The sequence below is a fragment of the Clinocottus analis genome, unplaced genomic scaffold, assembly GCF_023055335.1.
Source record: "Clinocottus analis isolate CAN_PGR_092001 unplaced genomic scaffold, fCliAna1.0.p SCAF_15, whole genome shotgun sequence".
NCBI lineage: Eukaryota > Metazoa > Chordata > Actinopteri > Perciformes > Cottidae > Clinocottus > Clinocottus analis.
The window spans coordinates 12,218,205-12,235,992 of record NW_027175876.1 but is presented as its reverse complement, the minus strand read 5'-3'; the positions used below and the strand labels follow the sequence as shown (position 1 = coordinate 12,235,992).

The window sequence follows — 17,788 nt, the reverse complement described above, 5'->3', positions numbered from 1 at the left end:
TCATCCACCAGCACGTCAGCTCTGAACAATACTGGCCTATAGGTATCTCATTTTTCAAATGATCTTAAATGAAAGGCAAATATCAGACCATCTGAATGCCTGACACCATGTGTACTCAGTCAGGACACACAACCCGTATCTGCTCACACACTCAATGGTCCTCTTTGTGAGTCTTGCACTTAACCACCTGACTGAGTCAAAGGAAGTCACCTCACTGAGCAGATCTACGGCAAATGTTCTTCAAAAGTGCCATGGGAAATCTACATTTTTTTAAAATATAAAACTTAAAATTAGTTTTGCCGTCTTAAATTTTGGTTGGAATTCTAAGTTAGGATATTTTTTGTGTCAGAGAGCTGAGATCACAACGCCACAGATCATACAGCAGTGTGACTTAGCACCCTCTGCAGCCACCTGAAACCTCCTCTGAGACCTCACCGCTGGGCTTTTCACTTCTTTCCTCCTCACACCCACACGCAGTGCAGTGAGTGCAACAGAATAATGCAGGACATGCTACCTGTTGGTGTTTTTTTTTTCCCCCTCACTCTGCTGCAGGCTACAAGGCTTCAATTTGGCTTTCACCAGTGTGGAATGATGGGCTACATAGGCTTTTAAATAAAAGCAATATGGGTTTTACCGGGTCACTGTGACACTATCTCAGTAAATAAGTATGAGACTGAATGAGGACTCAAATTAATGACTATATTAATCAAAATAAAAATAAGCATTAATTCGCAGGTTTTCTTTAAATACACAATTTTCAGGTAAGCAACTACGGAGTTCACTTTGACCTGAGGTCATATACTGAGATCTGTGAGAAGCTGATCTTAATCTTTCACATCCACGATCGCTACTGTTCCCGTATGTGTTGACTGATAAGAGCAGGTTTTAAACCAGCCCCGCATTGTCCTGACACTGGTAACTTGAAAGACAGTTATAGCATCGGAGGGGCTCGGTGGATCCTGCACGCATTCCTCCCTTTTATACAGGAACCGACTGCTGTTCAATTTCGTGGAAATAAATACGTCACGCCGAACTCCGTTGAAAAAGCAGTAAAATCAATGTGTCAAATTATCCGGCAGGTGTACGTAGGGAATCCCAACATGGCGCAAGACCCTGAGCTAAGCCCCAGTAGATGTTTTGCACATTTCGGCTACTGTAAGTGATCCGCTGTGGTCCGCGTGTATTCAGGAAAAAACACAAGTTGTATACTTGGTGCACGTTCATGCCGCCGCTCTCCGCGAGGTATATCGACGAGAGGACTTTCCAGATAACAAGCGAACATTATGTAAAAGTTTAAATTTCATTCGCGTTAGTGCTTCTTGGTGGACTATATGTGCGCCGAATTGTAAAGGGGGTATTAGAGATCGCGTAAGCTGTTTAATCATGTTTTACCATGTCCATCAACTACCATAAACCCGATTAACATTTTTAATAGCCTGATTTTGAGGGGGAGTTTGGCGGGACGTTTTCCTCCATAGGACGAAGAATGCGCGAGCTCAACAGATCCTTACCTCTTTGATCTTAGCCCGTCTCTCCTTGGCTACGGGGTCCTCGGGCTCGTGTCCAGTCGCCCCGGGCGGGCGGTGATACTCAACGAAAGGTAAACTATTGACATCGTTCCCACCTTGACCCAGACTCTCCTTAGCAACTTTATCCTTATCGTTTAAAATGTCTTGTTTTATCTCGTCGGGCCGTTTTTGTAGAGTATCCTTGGCCTCTAACAGAGCTTTTTCGTGGTCTTTTCTGATTTTGGCCAGGACCCTCTCGTCGTTTCCAGCCGAACCCGGGTCGCCGCTGTCCGGACCGATGCGGGTGTTCGTCTCCACCGCGGAGGAATGAAAGAAAACTCCGCTAAGCAGCTTGGACGAGTCCGGGAGGAAGAAAATGGCCCCGAAACACAGGGTTATAAAAGCGCTAAACACTAATAACAAAATGAATTTTTCTGTCAACCTGAAAGAGGTCGGGCTGGCAGACTTCCGATTCGGGGTCGCGGTAAAAGGCAGAAGAGTTGCAACTGGCATTTTCCCCTCTTCCTTCAACAACTCGAGCAACAAAAAAAATGAATTCAAACGGTCGAATACACTCACGACGGACTCACTTTCGGGTTATTCCATTCAGAAATCCATTTCCAGGTGATATAAACCGTGTCAAATGGAACGGAGGTTAACTGTTGTAAAAAAAAAAACCTCCGTTTAAAAGTTGAGGAGTGAGGCGCCTGCCCATACCGGAGACTCTCTGCAGACAGACCGAGTCCACGGGCTCACACAGGAAGCAACGGCAGATAGGCGTGACTGACAGGCGCGATGAGCTAATCACTTTCTGCCCTGTGAGTGGTGGAAAACCCGGGGGCGTGGCAGCCCAACGGCTGGGTATAAAGTCTCTGACAGCCGCGGTCACGGCTCCATGTTTCACGACCCGTACCTCAGGAGGAGACACGACACGTCTGAGTTTGGACGAAGTTATATCTTTTAAAGATTTTTTTTTTTTCATTTTGTATGTTATTGTCAAAAGATAATAAACCAAAACCAACAATGAAGTGACCTTTCTTATTAGCCGCGTCGTTTGTCCTTTCCTCTTACTCAAAAACTACTTTCTGTGTTAAACCTGTTTAGCAAATGTGCACCATCCACATGTATTATTATAACATAAGCCAATTATTGAAAGCAATACGTACAACATAGTAGACTTAAGTACTAAACTTAAATAGGCTACAGTTTTGAAGTACTTGTACTTTACTTTAGTATTTCTATTTCATGCCAGTTTATACTTCACTGCAGTTTGAAATTAAATATTGAACTTTTTACTTTATTACATGTATCTAATTTCTAGTCACTAGTTTTCAAATTAAGATTTTACAAACAATACGTAGGCACCTGTCTATAAAATATGTTTCATTCAATGTATTATTACTTCCTTCAGTGAATTAGACTTCTTCCATCACTGCTAAATTCAAAGTAAAGCTGGAGTCGCTGGGAATGTTATTATTTTGCAGGTTTTTGCTCCAAACCAAAGTATTGGACCATTGGAAAATTGATTGGGATTCCTCCACTGGGACCATAATGTTTGTGCCACATTTTATTGCAATACATGCTACTGAGATATTTCAGTCTGGAACTAACAGGAACAAACATTGATGAAATGAACATGGGCATTGTAGTTTGTTTTTTTAAGTCTATTCCAGATACTACCCACTACTTCCTGGCACACAGTTTAAAGATTTGCAGCACACCACATCCACGGCTGATAATAGTCCACAACAAACTATTAACTCCTGTTTACGTTGAGCTAATTACCTCAGTGTATGCGCTTGTGACCAGTTTTTTTAATTTTTTTAATTACACCTCCAGGAAATAATAGGCTTGGGGCTGAAATCCATCGACTGGCTGGAAAGTATTGGGAGACATAATAATGCTTGCATAATAACACGTTATTGGTTTCAGTCTTTTAACAGGGATTTGTTGACAGTAGGTAAAATACCATGTGCGAGGAGAGACAGTTAACTGCGGCTTTAGCCACGACATTCCTCATCGGCTTCCCTTCTGACCATGTCATGTGTCTGGTCACATGAAATAATCGTGGGGGCGGGTGGGGGCTTCAACCAAACGACTACGGAGCAAATCATGTTGAAAAAGGAGCCCTTAATCCGTGAGCAATACAACAGAGTTACCCTACTCATCATGTGGCATCATGTTCTCGATGTCAAATGAATTGCACACTCACAATTCTAAAGAAAAAAAACCTTGGACTTGCTCATGCAGAGGTGTAGCAAGCTGCCCTCCTCACAATACACAGTTAACTATCGAAAATCTCTTCTATTACAGTGTGCCGGGCGCTTATTATTATTCATGGTCTTAACATGGACAAAAACCCCAACGTCACAACACACACAAATGCATGAATGCACACGAAGCCTTACTGATGAGATCCATGATCTTTGTTAGTGTGTGTGTGCGAATGCGAGAGATAAATGGCAATCATTTTGATTAGCTCTGTTGGTGACTAATAACGGTGTGAGGAACCAGTCAGTTATACGCATGAAACATGCAATTTCTACTTAAATAGAGGTTGGAATGACTTCACTCATACTAGAGTTTTATCAGAGAGAGAAGAAAAATCAATCTTGCACTTGGTCTGTGCTATTACAGAATCTGATGAGTGCGTGCCCCCTGTTTTCAAACCAAATAAATCATCTTCTCGCTGTGATTTGAATGTGGAAACTTAATTTGTTGGCTGTAGAGCGTTTTGTTAAACATTTACATATACAAACCATACATCACTGACCATATTGTTTATGACAAATAGCTGCCAGGGCTGTACGAATCACCGACGTGACAGACAGAAAAAACAATTCAGACTGAATGCTTTGTTAGCTGTATAATGTACTCCACCTATACTTCACCTGCTGGATGAGAGCCGCGGTGATGGAAAGTCTAATCTGGGGATGACAGATGCGTGCAGCCATATTGAAATTGTAATTCTGGGATGACAACGGGTCTAAATGATGACACGCATCCGTATGATTACTTTCTCACTCTGCGATTCGCGGCGAAAATTAAATCTTGGATGAAATGTGTGGCACCTCAAAATTGAACGATGAGTCTCTCGCGGCAACAGTTTTTTGACGGCCGGAGTTTTTTCCTGTGTCATTTCATCAAAGTTGCCTTTTGCAGAGGGATTTGTCGACAACCTGAGAAGCTGTTGATAATGTATGTACCAAAATAAAAGGACATTTCCCCAGTGGTGTCATAGTTTTCTTGGTGTGGAGGAATAAACAATTCTTTGTTGTGAAGCTGGTAAAACCTGGAGAGAGGCAGCGAAGGGTAAACTCACTTTTAAGGCCCAGACAGAGAAAAAGAAAATCCCCTTTGTATCCTCCAAAGTTATTAGATCCTAAATCAAGTCATTTCAGAAATGAAGAGTTGTATTTTTGTTGTTGTACTCGCCCTTTAACGTCACAAGTAAAACTGTCCAAATCAGACTTTATGTAGCAATTATAAGTTGGACGGTGGACTTTTTTGTCCTCATAAACTATTATGACAGTGGGCCGAGCCAGAAGGCAAACCCTCCACTAAATCTACCGACGTCAGCAGTACCAGGTAAGTATCAGTCATTATCCATACTAATGCAACTCTGCTGAAAGTGGAACTTCCTTGTATACATAATGTATGGTTGATCTCAAATTCATAAGCTACTTTGGATGTGGCTGTTGAAAACGGATAAACACGGAAAGCCTTCAAAGCAGTGGCAACAAGATGTCATTCTTATCAAGTTGCAATGGATTCAGCTCTTCTGTAGCCACTGCGTGGTGGGAGAATCGGTCTCCTCTGTTCTCCCCATATGATTGATTGATTGGTTGGTGCAGGACGGCATCCGCGGGAAGAAGAAGCGCTGGCTCTTTGATTGCTCTAAAACCTGATGCTTATAACCGATGTTGCAAATCAAAAGAAGAAGAAAAATCGCCTCTCAAACTTCAAAATAGCAGCACTGTGATATCCATATCTAGATGTGACGTCATGGAGGGACGTTATCAGTGAAAGAAATGTACCATATACCGAAATGAAGTCAGAAATAGATGGCCCAGTAAATGTCGAATAGCTAATTTTAGCATTGTTGGTGTGTTTAAAGTCAAAGCATCTTCACTCGCACGGCACCTTCCAGCAACGTTGTGCCAATGTAAAGCTGGTTTTATCCTTTTTTGGCCATCGGCACGCAGAAGAACTGCCAGCTCTGACACATTACACTGATTTGGCGTGTTGGCAAACATGTCGGGCCTTCATCCAGCAGTCGTGTAGCAACACTAAATTTCAACTGAAGTCGTGAACATATGTCCATTATTCACTCTTCTTTCAGCACTGTTTTGGTTGCCACCCAGTACACATATGACTCTTTGGCTGTAAGGTATTTATATTTCTTCACTAGCCAGCGGCAAACCGTTGACAGCTGGGGGTTGAGCTTGTCGGCTAAAAACAGCTGTCGGCTGCTTTTGGGGAAAAAAAATATGGATAGGACCGGTGGGACTGGAATATACATTAATAAAAACGAAACGATTAGCCGAAAGATGCTAAAATGTTCTCTGTGAAGTCACATGACTATGTATATAAGCAGAACCACAGTATTTGCTGTTTCTCCCTTTGGACCTGTTGGGTTTTCTCTTCACCATGTTACACAGTATGAATGGTTTATCTGTTTATTTATCTGTGATGGCATTTAAACACATGAGGCAGAGTTTGGAGGGGGAACAAGCGGTTGAATCTGGTCTCAGCCCGGAGAAGGGGTCTCGGATCCAGCTCAAAAATGTGGTTTGAGTTTGGCCAACTCTGCCGCAGTCCCTCCTAGAAATCCCCACTTGTCTTTCTTCATGACTCAACGCTCCTCACAACGTTACCTAAGTCTGAGTCATGGAAGTTGGCAAGGCGAGGCTGTGGTTTCCAGGTGACACCTCACGGCGTCTTTCAATGCCGACGGAAGAAAACAGAGATAGTTAAGGAACAAGATCCAAAAGGAAAACTGAACCATTTTTATTCTCTATTTTGCTTTCAACAGAATAGAGAATCTTTCACAGGCAGCAGTCCCCAAATGAAAACACCATGACACTCACACATGATTATTTAGGTTGTTGTCTTGAACAGTGCTTTATTTGCTCCAATCTCTGCCTTCGTTGTAGACTAGTCTCGAGCATGCAAGCAGTGTCAACCGGGGGAGATGAGTTTCAGGCCTTTGGAGGCGTAAAAGCCGTTTTTTCCGTTTATATGGTTAATTCTGGCTGAAGGTCACAAATCAATCTCAAGTTTTTCCCACAATCTCATCATCGCACTTCACTGTTATTATTATCCATGTGGGTAAGTGGTAATTAGAGAGGCAGCTTCAAATGAGTTGGAGATTTTTATTAAACTAATATTGCTAATATTGTCAGCTCAATGTGCCCTGGGAATCCACTTTCAGCCAATTTGCTGATGTAAAATAGGCCATGCAGTCATCACCCAGCTGTTTGATGCCTCTCTCTCTATCTCTCTCTCTCTCTCCCTCTGTCTCTCTCTCTCTCTCACTCGCCACAGTCCAAATATAACCTCGCCCTTATCTGATTTAACCACCGCCGTCTCATCCCCGGGGCGAAATGGACTCATTTGTGCGGAGAGAGAAAAGAAGAGAAACAGGAGAGGGGAGAGAAGTGGGAGAATAGAAGGTCCGACAGAGGAGAAAAGCAGAGGATAGAAGGGTGGAGGGGTATGAAGGGTAGTAGTGTATAGAAAGTGTGATGAAGAGAGGAGGGGTGGGGGAGGGATGTGCTCAGTGAACGAGGTCACTAATTGGGTTGAGACTTGTAGCTGCTCCGTTGCAATCCATTCCCCTCGTTCCTGGCAGAAATCAAATTATTTTGAAATTCTTTAATAAGAGCAAGAAAAATATGTTAATTTTGAGCTGCAGGAGGCTGAAAGATGGGAGACCATTACTGGAACAAAACAACAAGAGGCCAGTATTAGGACGTTTATTAACACTTTGAGCCAGAGTCATATTCTTTGATCCTTTGGCTGCTTTTTTTGTCCACTTTCTCTTTTATTCACGAAGGTTATGATTAGAAAAGAGAGACGATGACACATATTCCATATTGATTGCTAACTGTAGCTGCTGGTAATCCCTAATTCTATTGGCTGACTCTGATAATTGTCCTGTTGGGACTTCATGTCCAGGAACGAAGACAACAATATAGAAACAATATCTGCTTCCCGAAAAGGAAGGAAGATTAATCTGACGATGCCAACAGGAACACAGCAGAGGGGGCTTTGAGCTGGACGTTTGCGTATAAAGTTTACACTCAATTATCAGAAAGGAACATGCTGTAATGCTGATGCACTTGTGTTTATCATTTTAACACCCTCATCTGTTTTTGTTTTTTATTGTACTGCATAAAAATGATGAAGCGTTATTGATTTATTTTTCGACCGCTTATTGTGCAACAAGCTGTGAAGAAAAATGGACAGAGTGGCATCTCGAAGGTTGAACATGTGAGCAAACAGCTGCTATGAATTACATTTATGTGTCAAGTGCATTGGCAGTAAACAGGAAAGCCGCACAAAACAGGATTTCCAGGCCGTTTCATGTTCTCTTGCGCATTTGACTGAGGCGTTAAACCTGACATAGAAGATTAATTGGGCCACTTTGATCCTTTTTTAGGTTGATGTGATGAAATTATTGGTAAACAGTTGCTTGTTTACTCATCCAGCAGACACGGAGCAACATTACCATCGAGCCAAAGTCGTGCCGTTGACCAGCTGGTGAAGGTAATTCCTATATTCACTTTGCCGTTTAGCTCGTTTGGTCTCCACTATCACTTTGTCAGACCCAGACCTGTGGAGCTCTGTGTTCACTGTCTGTTTCTGGTGTGTTGTCTGTCACTCACCTTGTCTCTCGTGTCAGACTCCTCCCACCTCGTTTGCCGGCCTCCCGTGTGATTGCAATCCTCATTGTTTCCACCTGTGTCTCGTTCCCCTGTGTATTTAGTCTGTGTCAACTCCCTGTCCTGTTCCAGTTTGTCTTTTGATGTTTGTCGCAGTAAACATTGGTTTTTGGAGACCAACCGCCTTTTGGGTCATGCTCTCCGTGGTACCAGTTCCGCGACACACTTGTCTCTCATGATGATGTAATCACTGTGCGCACCAGTGACTTTGTCGGTTGTTTTAAGGCTGGGACGCGGAGCGTAACCAGTGGGTCTATCACAGCCGATGAGGCCAGTCATTTTTCACATGTCATTTGTTCTGTTAATATTACTGTATATATCTACTGTATATTAATGAATAGATGGATGTGTTCGCTATCAGCAGCGTCAAACCGCCGATATCTGTATCAGCCCTTCTCGTCACATACAACTCTTCGTAGCAGGCGGAGGAAGGACCGAACCTGTCCCATTAATCCCAGTTGAGCCGGAGAAAGCTCCAACAAGAATCTCAAATGGAGCACATATCAACTTTAGCGGGATCCCGCTAAGCTTTTATCAGATATCTGTGTCTGTAGCCTACCCGTTTCATATCTGATTGACATTTCCTGGCCGAGAGCACATCTCTGTAATAAAACATGGCCTTGACATGTGCATTCTGGGGTTTTATGGAAGATGAATATCGGCCTTTATGCGGGAGAACACAACAGTCTTCAGCCGTGAACACAATGTAATATATCTGAGTGAAATGTTTTTTTTGTTTATTTGACGAAAACAGAGGAACTCTGTGTCCCAAAACAATAGGTAGCAAAAGTCATCCAGGTTGCAGGAAGTGGAAGTTTTGAACAGTTGCCTCTGCAGGGGGAAGAGGTGAAGAAACTGCAGCTGTGCGAGCAGCAGGTTGAGAGTTGAGCGGCCCTTGGCAATCAAACAAGAGTGTTGTGGAACACTGAGTCCTGCCTGGGCTTCAGGGATAGCTCCTCTATTCCTCCTGTCATTTATAAAATGTACTCTATCGCAAATCTCGTCCTGAGGCTACTTCATTTTACACTCGAAGGCCGTGACATTCGAGCGAGCACATCGGCGACAGTGGAACATATTCACGGAGAAAGACCCAAGATGGGGATTTATTTTCACTTAACAGAGGATAATCCATTTCGGCTGAGGTGCGAATCAAACATTCATGTCATTCGAGCCTTGTCTCCTGATATTTTCTGGAAACAATATGATGCTTGTTTATTTAGTTTCATTTCAAAACAGGAAATCAGACGGCAATATTTGAGACCAAAGGGAGATCGGTGAGGCGGCCGCGTCTTATACTTGTGTGATGTTCAGCCAATTAAAAAAAAAAAAAAGAGTTGATGAAGCACGGTCATCAGTTTAGATCAGAGTGACTTAAATGAGCTGCATATGAAATTTAGAACATAAATATAGCAGCAAACAACTATATGCTATGTAAAGATATAGTGGAGTAATGGTGCCACTCTTCCTCTGTGTGTGTGTGTGTGTGTGTGTGTGTGTGTGTGTGTGTGTGTGTGTGTGTGTGTGTGTGTGTGTGTGTGTTGTGTTATAATCCGAGCTGCTGATGCGGATATGAAATAAAGTGAACTTTAATTTAATTGCTTGATCTGCATAATTTTACATTTGTTGCTTTATTCGGCCTTAAACACGTGCGAGGATCGATGTTTATGATTCAAAAGATAATTGAAATCTTGTACCTTCATGAAATTGTTTAGTTTTTGGTTCTTATTGAATGTCAATTGGTTTCATCGTTTCATCTTTACATTTTACCGCAGTTTGTCTTGCTGTTGCTTTGCAACAGGTCGTTCTCACAAAAGTCTATTTCTTGCCTCCAACCCTTAATTGATATTGTTAACTTCTAATGGATTTAAATAATTGGATGTGTCATCAATGCTTTTCTTTTCTATCCTGCGTATCTTCTTGCAACCACTCTGATTGGAAACCGTCTCGTGCCATTCAAGAGGATTTGGTTTGTTCGTTCTCACAACAGCAAAGCTTTTTTTTCCCCACAGGATTCACACTCCATTTTCATTTGTCACACCAAAATATACCCTGACCAAAAATATGTTCCATTAAGAGTCCTGTTCCAGTCTCACTGTGTGCGATTCAAATTGGGTTTACTTTTAAGCGATAGCTTTAAGGCAAATTCTATATATAAGTGACCTTACTTTTCTGTGAGAATCTTTCGCTTCCCCAGCCAGTCTTTTCCTCGAATGAAAAGGAAAAAACCCTGATAAGCAAGTCTTTGAAAGATTTAGGTGGAATAAATCCTCCGTGCTAAGTGGAAGTGTCATTCTCATCAGTTTTATGGAGCTCCCCTCTGCGGGATGACAACTTATACGTTCAGGGGGGTAAAACTAGCGCTGACAATGAAGTGAAAATGACAAGAAGAACAAAGGGGAAATGGCAGGAACCCTTTCCCTTCAGAGCCGCGATACAGCGACTGAACCAGTGTGAGTGCCACTTCCCAGAGAGAGTAGATTAGGCGAGTTTCCCTCAGCGGTCTGCACAGCTAGCCGCGTGCAGATCTCCTCTGCATGGTGGGCTGCTTCTGTATGAGCTCTGTTTCAATGGTTCTCCCATGTGACTGCCTTACAAGTCAATGTGCGTCTGTGTGTGTGTGTGTGTCCTAAGGCTCCAGTTATTCCCCTCCATCTCACATACCCTCACATGCTTGAATTTGGCATGCAAGTCTTCCTATAGCAGTCGTATTGAAGCGTGTATGCAAATCCTTTATCCGTGCAAGTGTGTGCCTTTCAGTCACGTGTGGGCTGTATGTGTGCGTGTGTAACACCAGCAGGAATTCACACACTCGCTCACCAACCCGGCACATGCGGCATCTGCCTCCTACCTGCTGTGCGCGCAGCCTTGCTGCCGGCAATTCATCATCGCGGCCTACGTTCCTGCCATCACATCCAATTATTAGGCGATTAGCAGGCACACACGCTCACGACTAACGATGCAGCATCACTTGGCATTACCGCCCCACGCATCATGACTGCGAGACGGAGTCGTAAATGACAGGAAGGTAGTTCAGAGGAGGAGCTCTTTGTTTCTTCTTCTTTCTTTTGTGTTAGCGCCTGCCTATCCCACTAATACCAACCAGGGAAGAGATGCGTTGCTATATGTTCACCTTTTCCCCGAACCCCCTGTAATTTGTTCAATACAGTAAAGTGCAACTTCAATTACATCTATTCATGCCTCACCCACGCAGTCTGAACAGTCATTCACTATGTGAATGGCCAATGAATACATATCAAAAATGCTCCTTTTTGTTCCCAGAGGAATGAAAGAGAAAGCCATGGATGGATGGACAGTGTGTTCAGTCTCCAAACAAACAAATGTTTGTTTTGGCAGCTCATTCATCGAGCGATGCTGCAGGACACATGTGTTCACTCTGTGAGTGAGGGAAACTTAAGCACGGAAGCAGATGTTGGGTTTAAGAGTTGCGTCGCGTGTTGTGTGGCAGTCTGACTGTTGACCAGGTTAAAAGGTTAAGTTGCTCAATTTTGAGAGGCTGGACAATGTTTTTTGTCAACGTCTACGCTGAGAACTAGCAATAGTCAAAGCAGGGCACCGCTATTAATTCCAAAATGAAAATAATCTATTTCTCCATTTTTGATGTTTCTTATCCCAAAGGGGAACACAGACCAAGTGACTTGTCAAGTCATAGTTCATTTAAAGAGGCTTAAGGTAGAATTTGATCATGGATAAGTTATGACAACATTTGCGGCAACTTCGAACAAACAAGACCGCCACTGAGAAGAATAGCAGCCTATCCTCTGTTTTAACTTTTAACTAGTCATTTTATAACATGTATTTTCTTTGAGGAACAAATTGGCTAATTACCAGCAGTGCCTGAGCAATTAATTGGATGAAAAGGCAGACAAAGAGTTAAAGGGTCATGCCTTTTTTTCATATTTAGCCTTTCCAAAATCTTGCATGGCTTCCAAGACAATGAGCTCATCATTAGGCATCTACAGTTCGTGGGAATACAGGTTGCACTTGAAAAAGCCAAGTCGACTGTGTGGTAGCCAGTGTAACATTGCTACGGATGCTGCTATGCAGTGTTTGCACCTCAGACCTGCTCTTTATTAGAATGATGGAAGTTCACCCGGGATGACTTTTTGCCAAACAACCTCATCCTGCAGGGCTCTAGTTATCCAACACTGATGTTAATCATCCAGTTATACTTGCTACAGTTGGTCAAACTTTATTAAGCTGCAAGCTTGCACATCATGTACCCGTGCACTGCCACACATGATTGTGCAATTATGTTTATATGTGTGCATTCAAATTGAGAATTATCTCATTGGCATTCTATTTTATTTATGTATTTGCATGTATTCATGTATTCCTTGGTATTTCAGAGTTGATTTTGAAGTCAGTTAAGGCTGCTGGATGCCAGTGGGCTTACACTGCACTGCATTTAAAACAAAGCATGCATTCAATAATGCATTGTGGCTGAATTATTTATATTACAATAAAGGTAGAAGAATTGTGTTACGTGTGCAATGTTAGAACTACAATGTCCTTGAGTATATATGCACACAAGTTCAACTAAATTATTAGTTCAAGTTGATGTCTTATGTTTATGTATTATTTCAAGCCGGCAATAAATGTGTCTTTCTTTTTTTTCACAGCCATTAGAGCGGATCTTTCCTCTTCTCAAAAGTAGGACACCATGTTGAACTTAACCTCAACTTTCTGACTAATGAATTGAGCTTCCAGGGATATCATGGAAGCATATTAAAACTTAATAAAGTGACATATTAACAGCTTTTAGCCTGGATCGAAATCTTACAAGACTGATGGCCGGTGTCAAACAGGCGCCAACCTCCGGGTCTGAAAAGTGAAGCCAATGTGGAAGTGCCTTACACTTGCATTCTCTCTCATGGAGGCAACCCCTCTGAATGCAAAAAAATAAGTCTGATTAGATAGAAGTCTATAGAAAATGACGTTGGAAGAAGGGGGTGGGGGGAGACGGTGACGCCATCGTGTGGCTTATCACCTTTGGTGTCCTTTAACACTTTTGTACATGAAGTAATACACAGACACTGTAGCGCAGCTACTCAGCCTGAAGGACCAGATCATCCATCATTCACTTGACAGCAGCCACGCTGATGTGAGGCGAGGCTCTGCACACTCGACTGGTCATGCTGCATTGAGTTAACTGCACCGGTGCAAGTGATGGGCGTCATGTTAGGATTAAAGTGTCGATTACACCTGATGCAAGAGACAACCCGACTAGATAAGTGCTCTGTCTAACTGACAGTGGGTCTGTTAATTAGATGTCTTCATGAACATTGTGGATGACAACAGTGTGTACACAACAGCAAACAAGACTGACCCCAATATATGAATCCAATATAAATTCTGTACAGTTATGCCAACTGTCATAGTTTACTGTGAGCAGTTAGTATCTATAAATCAACACATTGAATCATTTCACTCTAACAGGAAGTGATACACTGTGTGCAACGTCAGACGTTTATTTTAACTGCAACTTTGGAAGCTGACTGCTCCAAACGGAAAGATGAAATCTTATGATTTAGTACTTTGTTTTTCTCTACTTTGTAGAAGTTACTTTGTTTCCAAGATCCTTTTGGAACGGTTTCACCAGCATCCACAATGTATATATTTAGGATAGCTATTATTAGCTATTGTTAGCAATACCAGTTCACAACAACAGATTGCAGCTGTATTTTGCACATACAAACATTGTGTCTGCAGATAGAAGTTGGACTGTATGTATGCCTGATTTACTGAGACACAAGTGAGACAGAAGAACTAATAAGCAGCATATTACCATCGCTGTTGATGCGCGAAGAAGCCATCTTGGGTTTGGAGGTGCAGCTTGGCAAGGTTCATCCAATTTCAGGCGACATTCCAGTTGTAAAGTTCTGCATGGGAACTCTGAAACATTTGTCTGGACACTGTGTAGCGCCCACACCTGAGTCGTTTTGTTGTAACTGTCTGTTTCTGTTGTGTTGTCTGTCACTCACCTCTCGTTTCAGACTCCTCCCACCTCGTGTGGCGTCCTCCTGACTGATTGCAAGCCCCGCCCTCATTGTTTCCACCTGTGGCTCGTTCCCTTGTGTATTTAATCTGTGTCAACTCCCTGTCCTGTGCCAGTTTATCGCTCGATGATTTATGAGCTTACGAGTGATTTTTCCAGTGCGCCTTTCCTGTGTTTTGACCTGGTTTGTTCACCCTTGAGTTTTGCATGCTGAGCCGAATACCTCTGCCTGTCTGTACTGATTCCTCATGTACCGAACCCTGCTTAAAGCAAAGACTTTGTTTTGAACCAAACTACCTCGCCTCGAGTCCTGCTCACCGTGGTTCCCAGTTCTCTAAGACACTGTCTCATTAGAGTACTCCATCCAGCCTCAAAGATTGCTTTGTGCTAAATGCCAACGAGTGCACAATGACCATGCAGATTTCCAACAGGTATAACAGTGACCATGGTCTTCCTCTTTTTTTTACTGTATGTATGTATGTTTGGCTGTGGTTTACGGGAGTATAATTCATTTTACAAGTACTTGGTTGTAAACCAAACCTACATTGTGATCTGAAATGGTATGGCACGCCATAGGTATTGCTATTTCTTCATGAATATCTGTTTCATGGCAATCCATCCAACCGTTTTGAAGGACCACAAATGTCACCGTCATGGTGTCCCGACAGGAAAAGTCAGTATGATGGAAGCTCTGGGGCTCATGAATGTCTGTACCAAAGTTAGTGGTAATTTATTCATTAATTGTTGATATTTCAGACTTGACCAAAGGGTTGTGGTCAACCACTAGACAAAGTATTGGAGAAGCATTATTACTCCAGAGACTCGTTCCCTCAACTGGATTTAATTGAGGAACGTATGGAAGACTCAACCCTCAGTAGATGTCCCTACTTCAAAGCATTGTATATTGTAACCTCTCTGCTGGGTCATCTGTGATCACTGGCTGTACAGATCTTCAGAAGAAGCAATATGTCACTGATGTAAAGACCACGAGGATCCAGATGCTGAAGGTTTGCTCCTGCACTGGAGACTGCAGGTCTCTGGACAGCAAGTCAATTGATTCAGTCTGTAAATCCCAGATGTCAAAGAATCTTTGGTCGGTAAACATTTTTCGCAACTCTACATTTTCCCTCTGAAACCATCAAAGACTCCAAATAGGTTGATTCTGTATATATGAATGAAGATTAGCTGGAAGAGTCGTGAGCATTTAAAACAAAAAAATAAGATGTTTTCTCGAGGCAGCATAAATCTTCTCTGCTGCCAGCTGTTGTACAGGATCAACTAAATTGTGAAAACATTTTTAATAATGCATCACACTAAAGTAGATCTTACTGTTTGAAATCACCTCTTTTCTTTGACACTCAATTTTTCTCCTCAGAAGTAGGAGCCTCATTCTTTTTCTGCTGCTTTTTGTTTTGTCATGCACATCTTTGCATAATAGTCATGGCATTAAAAGCAAAAAAACAATTAAACCATCAACCTCAGATATTCTCATATGCCTTACGTCCATTTATCCCCAATATAGATTAGAGTTTAAGAGGCAATGTAAATGTATATTTTGATATGATCAATCAATATTTTTGAAATGGAAAAAAATGGTCGCACATTTTGAACTGTGTTTGAAATCCATGTTAAATGAAGTGTGAAATGATGCAAGGCTGTTTGGGAGGGCTTATGAAAAAAACTGATGACGGGGGAGTTAAAGGTCACATTGGAGGATGATTAAAAAATGATTGACTGTTTTGATTCGTTCTGAATATTAAAACAAGCCAAGAAAAGATAAATAAAATACATGTTTCATGTCCTCTGAGGAATCTCAACTTCTTCTAGAAGATAAACACATGTACTGTAACCACACATAGACACACCTTGTAACACACAACGCTCACACATACACGCCTTCCGACAATGGTGACATATTGCACAACCCCCATAGCCAACATCCTACATTAGCTGTTAGAGTTGAGAATCCTAATAGACTTCGGCAGGAATCAATATTTAAAATGGATCAGTCTGATCTGAGAGGCCAGGAATCTTCCAGCAGAGGGCAAGAGCTGCAACTCTGAAGTCCACACGTCTGGTACCGACGCACCAGGCCACGCTTTAGTGTCTGTATGAGACACACCAGGCTTTCAACTAATGCATAGAAAAGAGTAAGAAAGTCCACATATTGAGGATGAATGGCTCAAACAAACACAGGACTTTAACCCAGGAGAACACTATTTGTATCAAGGCAACATTGAGTTATTTTACCTTTCCTTGCCTGGACAAGTACTTTTGTTGAACGTTGGAAGTTTAAAGGAAACTGTCTGCATGTAATGAGTAGAAAGTGTATGTTTCCTGCGAACACTGAAGTTTATTTAAAAAAATGATGCTATGCATTTCAATGCTAAAACCTCTGAACCAAATCTGACTTGAACGGGGGACCAAGAGCCTTAACAGTTTGAAGCGTCCCTGTTTGACAAGCCGGGATGAGAATATGTGGGGAAAAGACTAATGCAACTTGAACTGTTCAAGAAAAATAAATCTCTGCTTTCTTGCACTTTTGGGTTTATAGCTTCAATAAAATATATGGACACAGAGGTCTCTTGTAAACGATTGTACATGTTGTGTCACAATTATTTCATTTTGGCAGCAAGATGCATCGTCAGCATCAGTTATGCCAAGAAACAAGCTGTTAAAAAAAAAGAAAGAAAGACCATAGTTGCCTTGTCAGCGGGGTTGCGAAAAGAATCAGGTGTGTGTCTGTCTGTGAGTGTGTGTGTGTGTGTGTTGACTTATTTTCCTATTGACTTCCACTGACTTGCAAAGATTGACTGCAAGGCTTACTGTGGACAATACACAATAGATCTCTGAGCAGCTGTGATATCTCTCTTGCTGAATGGAGCAAAATATATTGTTCTGTTCTTTGTCAACCAAACAAGACCAGAAAACCTGGAGCCGCTCTCGCATCCCTATTAAGCTGTAGAGCTCATAGCATGGAAGAAAAATACATTTTTGCGTGGATAAAATAGCATGTTGTCATCGTTAGGCTTCTTTTAACCACGAGCAGACCGCGGCCTAACCCGAACCACGTAGGTTTAGTTTCTTAGGTTTTTTTTAAAAACTAAACCAAACCTTAACCAAACAGGTGATGGATCAGAAAACCCTCATGTGACACTTTTTACAGGATTTCCACACAGCATTTTTGCATGAAAAATAATTTGCAGTCATCTCAAAATACAGCTGAAGTGACATTGTGATCGGTAGACAGACGAGTTAATCTATAAACACCGACGATCTGCAATTCATCCGATAGGGGTGTCACTCCGGAAGTCAGA

At 42.1% G+C, this 17,788-nt stretch overlaps 1 protein-coding gene and 1 long non-coding RNA gene across 9 annotated transcripts in view; one reads left to right on the top strand and one right to left on the bottom strand.

The window, feature by feature from the left end:
* Window positions 1-2,295, bottom strand: part of man1a1 (mannosidase, alpha, class 1A, member 1) — a 114,642-nt gene extending 112,347 nt beyond the window's left edge. For 4 of the 8 annotated variants that reach the window (XR_011077513.1, XR_011077514.1, XM_068576861.1 and 1 more), the window contains exon 1: window positions 1,512-2,295. Coding sequence is in view for 3 of the 8 variants with exons in the window: in XM_068576861.1 (XP_068432962.1) it covers window positions 1,512-2,021 (510 nt within the window). In the remaining 5 variants the exon portion in view is untranslated. The remainder of the gene's footprint in view (window positions 1-1,511) is intronic. The other 4 variants (XR_011077515.1, XR_011077517.1, XR_011077516.1 and 1 more) reach the window with 1 other exon arrangement.
* Window positions 1,521-2,536, top strand: LOC137785537 (uncharacterized). The gene is made up of 2 exons (XR_011077518.1): window positions 1,521-1,600; window positions 1,758-2,536. It is a non-coding gene; the product is annotated as an uncharacterized lncRNA (long non-coding RNA).
* Window positions 2,537-17,788: the final 15,252 nt, after the last annotated feature.